This window comes from Entelurus aequoreus, linkage group LG02 (genome assembly GCF_033978785.1).
Source record: "Entelurus aequoreus isolate RoL-2023_Sb linkage group LG02, RoL_Eaeq_v1.1, whole genome shotgun sequence".
In the NCBI taxonomy this organism is placed as follows: domain Eukaryota; kingdom Metazoa; phylum Chordata; class Actinopteri; order Syngnathiformes; family Syngnathidae; genus Entelurus; species Entelurus aequoreus.
The window spans coordinates 91023299-91028298 of record NC_084732.1 but is presented as its reverse complement, the minus strand read 5'-3'; the positions used below and the strand labels follow the sequence as shown (position 1 = coordinate 91028298).

Below are 5000 nucleotides of genomic sequence, written 5' to 3'. Positions count from 1 at the left end.
ATGAATATTCATATTAGTATTATATTGCAGTATGAATATTAATATCAATAATACACTGTGTTATGAATATTAATTGTAATATTATTATATAATTTTAATATTCATATTATAATGTAGTACAAATATTCATATTACAATATAATATGAACATTATATGAATAGTACAATGTAATATGAATATTCATATCCATATTACAATGTAGTATGAGTATTCATATCAATATTATAATTTAATATGAATAATAATACTACCTAGTAATGTGAATGTTATATTACACATAATATGAATATGCATATTACAATGTAATATGGATATTATATTCGTATTACAATGCAATATGAATATGAATATTAATATTATAATGTAGTATGGATAATAATATTACATGTAATATGAACATTAAATTAATATTACCATGACATGTAATAAGAATAATATTACATGTAATATAAATATGATATTAATACTATTATGTATAATGAATATAATACAACATGACATGTAAATTGAATAATAATATTACATGTCATATAAATATCAATATTACATGTAATTTGAATATTATATTAATATAACCATGATATGTAATATGGATAATATTATTACATGTAATATGAATATTATATTAATATTATAATGTAATATGAATATTATAATAATATAACCATAACATGTAATACAAATATTAATGGAATATTAACATAACATGTAATAAGAATAATAATTTACAATAACTATAACATGTAATTGGAATAATACTCACAGCATCAGCACCCATGGCCATCTTCAAACTCAGCCTCACTTTGATGCCATAGTCAGAATCTGTAATCATCATCAGGAAGTACATCTTTGGCTTTTATACTTCTTGACAAATATTAGGATATTATTATTAACATATTAGGATTATGGACAGCAAGGGAAGATGCCCTGTAATATGTTATATATGTACGTGTATATTGACTGACAGGGGTGGATGTAATACAATGTGCATTGTTATATAAATATATTGACTGACAGGTGTCGATGTAATACAATGTGCATTGTTATATAAATATATTGACTGACAGGTGTCGATGTTATATAAATATATTGACTGACAGGTGTCGATGTAATACAATGTGCATTGTTATATAAATATGTTGACTGACAGGGGTGGATGTAATACAATGTGCATTGTTATATAAATATATTGACTGACAGGTGTCGATGTAATACAATGTGCATTGTTATATAAATATATTGACTGACAGGGGTGGATGTAATACAATGTGCATTGTTTTATAAATATATTGACTGACAGGGGTGGATGTTATATAAATATATTGACTGACAGGTGTCGATGTCGGCGTCCCAGCCCACAGAGCGGTTGTGTTTGATGTTGTCGCTCTTCAGCCACTGGTAGAGTTTGTGGAAGTAGTCCAGCAGAGGCTGGGCGTCCATCTTGGTGTCTCCGGATATGTTCTGCAGAGCTCTGGTCCACGACTGAGCCCGGCCCAACATCAACATGTTCCTGGGAGGCAAGTAGATCTTTGGTCACATGGCCTGGACCAGCAGCCAATCACAGGACAGCTCCAGACAGCCAGGGTCCAAGTACAGAAACATGCCAACTTTGCAGCTTGACAAACTTTTACATCAGGCCAAATACACGGTGCCTCCGTTCAGCCATTTTGTGTCCCACTGGCAGACATTTTGTGTCCCACTGGCAGACATTTTGTGTCCCACTGGCAGACATTTTGTGTCCCACTGGCAGACATTTTGTGCTTGCTTGCCATTGAAGAGACTGCTTTACTTTACTTAAGTTCAGCTTGTCATTGTTGTCATTATTGTTTTTAGATTGTTCATAAATAGAAAGTTGATCCATCGCCTGCATGTTATTTATGTTTTTAATGCACAGTACTGTATGTCACATATTATTGATGTTTTGAATACACAGCACTGTATGTCACATATTATTGATGTTTTGAATACACAGTACTGTATGTCACATATTATTTATGTTTTGAATACACAGTACTGTATGTCACATATTATTTATGTTTTGAATACACAGTACTGTATGTCACATATTATTGATGTTTTGAATACACAGTACTGTATGTCACATATTATTGATGTTTTTAATACACAGTACTGTATGTCACATATTATTGATGTTTTTAATGCACAGCACTGTATGTCACATATTATGGATGTTTTTATTACACAGTACTGTATGTCACATATTATTGATGTTTTTAATACACAGTACTGTATGTCACATATTATTGATGTTTTTAATACACAGTACCTTATGTCACATATTATTGATGTTTTTAATACACAGTACTGTATGTCACATACTATTGATGTTTTTAATACACAGTACTGTATGTCACATATTATTGATGTTTTTAATACACAGTACTGTATGTCACATATTATTGATGTTTTTAATACACAGCACTGTATGTCACATATTATTGATGTTTTTATTACACAGTACTGTATGTCACATATTATTGATGTTTTTAATACACAGTACTGTATGTCACATATTATTGATGTTTTTAATACACAGTACCTTATGTCACATATTATTGATGTTTTTAATACACAGTACTGTATGTCACATACTATTGATGTTTTTAATACACAGTACTGTATGTCACATATTATTGATGTTTTGAATACACAGTACTGTATGTCACATATTATTGATGTTTTTAATACACAGTACTGTATGTCACATTTTATTGATGTTTTGAATACACAGTACTGTATGTCACATATTATTTGTGTTTTTAATACACAGCACTGTATGTCACATATTATTGATGTTTTTATTACACAGTACTGTATGTCACATACTATTTGTTTTGAATACACACTATTATATGTCACATATTATTTATGTTTTAATACACAGTACTTTATGTCACATATTATTTATGTTTTTTATACACAGTACTGTATGTCACATATTATTTATGTTTTAATACACAGTATTCTATGTCACATATTATTTATGTTTTTAATACACAATACTGTATGTCACATATTATTTATGTTTTGAATACACAGTACTGTATGTCACATATTGTTGATGTTTTGAATACACAGTACTGTATGTCACATATTATTGATGTTTTTAATACACAGTACTGTATGTCACATATTATTTATGTTTTTATTACACAGTACTGTATGTCACAAATTATTTATGTTTTTAATACACAATACTGTACGTCACATATTATTGATGTTTTGAATACACAGTACTGTATGTCACATATTATTTATGTTTTTATTACACAGTACTGTATGTCACAAATTATTTATGTTTTTAATACACAGTACTGTATGTCACATATTATTGATGGTTTGAATACACAGTACTGTATGTCACATATTATTTATGTTTTATGACACAATACTGTATGTCACATATTATTTATGTTTTAAACACACAGTACTGTATGTCACATATTATTTATGTTTTATGACACAGTACTGTATGTCACATATTATTTATGTTTTATGACACAGTACTGTATGTCACATATTATTGATGTTTTTAATACACAGTACTGTATGTCACATATTATTGATGTTTTTAATGCACAGCACTGTATGTCACATATTATTGATGTTTTTAATACACAGTACTGTATGTCACATACTACTGATGTTTTTAATACACAGTACTGTATGTCACATATTATTGATGTTTTGAATACACAGTACTGTATGTCACATATTATTGATGTTTTTAATACACAGTACTGTATGTCACATTTTATTGATGTTTTGAATACACAGTACTGTATGTCACATATTATTTGTGTTTTTAATACACAGCACTGTATGTCACATATTATTGATGTTTTTATTACACAGTACTGTATGTCACATACTATTTGTTTTGAATACACACTATTATATGTCACATATTATTTATGTTTTAATACACAGTACTTTATGTCACATATTATTTATGTTTTTAATACACAGTACTGTATGTCACATATTATTGATGTTTTGAATACACAGTACTGTATGTCACATATTGTTGATGTTTTTATTACACAGTACTGTATGTCACATATTATTTATGTTTTAATACACAGTATTCTATGTCACATATTATTTATGTTTTTAATACACAGTACTGTATGTCACATATTATTCATGTTTTGAATACACAGTACTGTATGTCACATATTATTGATGTTTTGAATACACAGTACTGTATGTCACATATTATTTATGTTTTATGACACAGTACTGTATGTCACATATTATTTATGTTTTAAACACACAGTACTGTATGTCACATATTATTTATGTTTTATGACACAGTACTGTATGTCACATATTATTGATGATTTTAATACACAGTACTGTATGTCACATATTATTGATGTTTGTAATACACAATACTGTATGTCACATATTATTGATGTTTTTAATACACAGTACTGTATGTCACATATTATTTATGTTTTTAATACACAGTACTGTATGTCACATATTATTTATGTTTTATGACACAGTACTGTATGTCACATATTATTTATGTTTTAAACACACAGTACTGTATGTCACATATTATTTATGTTTTATGACACAGTACTGTATGTCACATATTATTTATGTTTTTAATACACAGTACTGTATGTCACATATTATTGATGTTTTATGACACAGTACTCTATGTCACATATTATTTATGTTTTAAACACACAGTACTGTATGTCACATATTATTTATGTTTTATGACACAGTACTGTATGTCACATATTATTTATGTTTTAAACACACAGTACTGTATGTCACATATTATTTATGTTTTTAATACACAGTACTGTATGTCACATATTATTGATTTTTTTAATACACAGTACTGTATGTCACATATTATTGATGTTTTTAATACAGAGTACTGTATGTCACATAGTATTGATGTTTTTAATACACAGTACTGTATGTCACATATTATTTATGTTTTATGACACAGTAC

At 27.9% G+C, this 5000-nt stretch overlaps 1 protein-coding gene across 1 annotated transcript in view; it reads right to left on the bottom strand.

The window, feature by feature from the left end:
- Window positions 1-5000, bottom strand: part of ace2 (angiotensin I converting enzyme 2) — a 37726-nt gene that overhangs the window by 3743 nt on the left and 28983 nt on the right. The window contains exons 14-15 of the mRNA XM_062036787.1: window positions 1333-1511; window positions 765-823 (exon numbers count right to left, since the gene is read on the bottom strand). Coding sequence (XP_061892771.1) covers window positions 765-823; window positions 1333-1511 — 238 coding nt within the window. The remainder of the gene's footprint in view (window positions 1-764; window positions 824-1332; window positions 1512-5000) is intronic.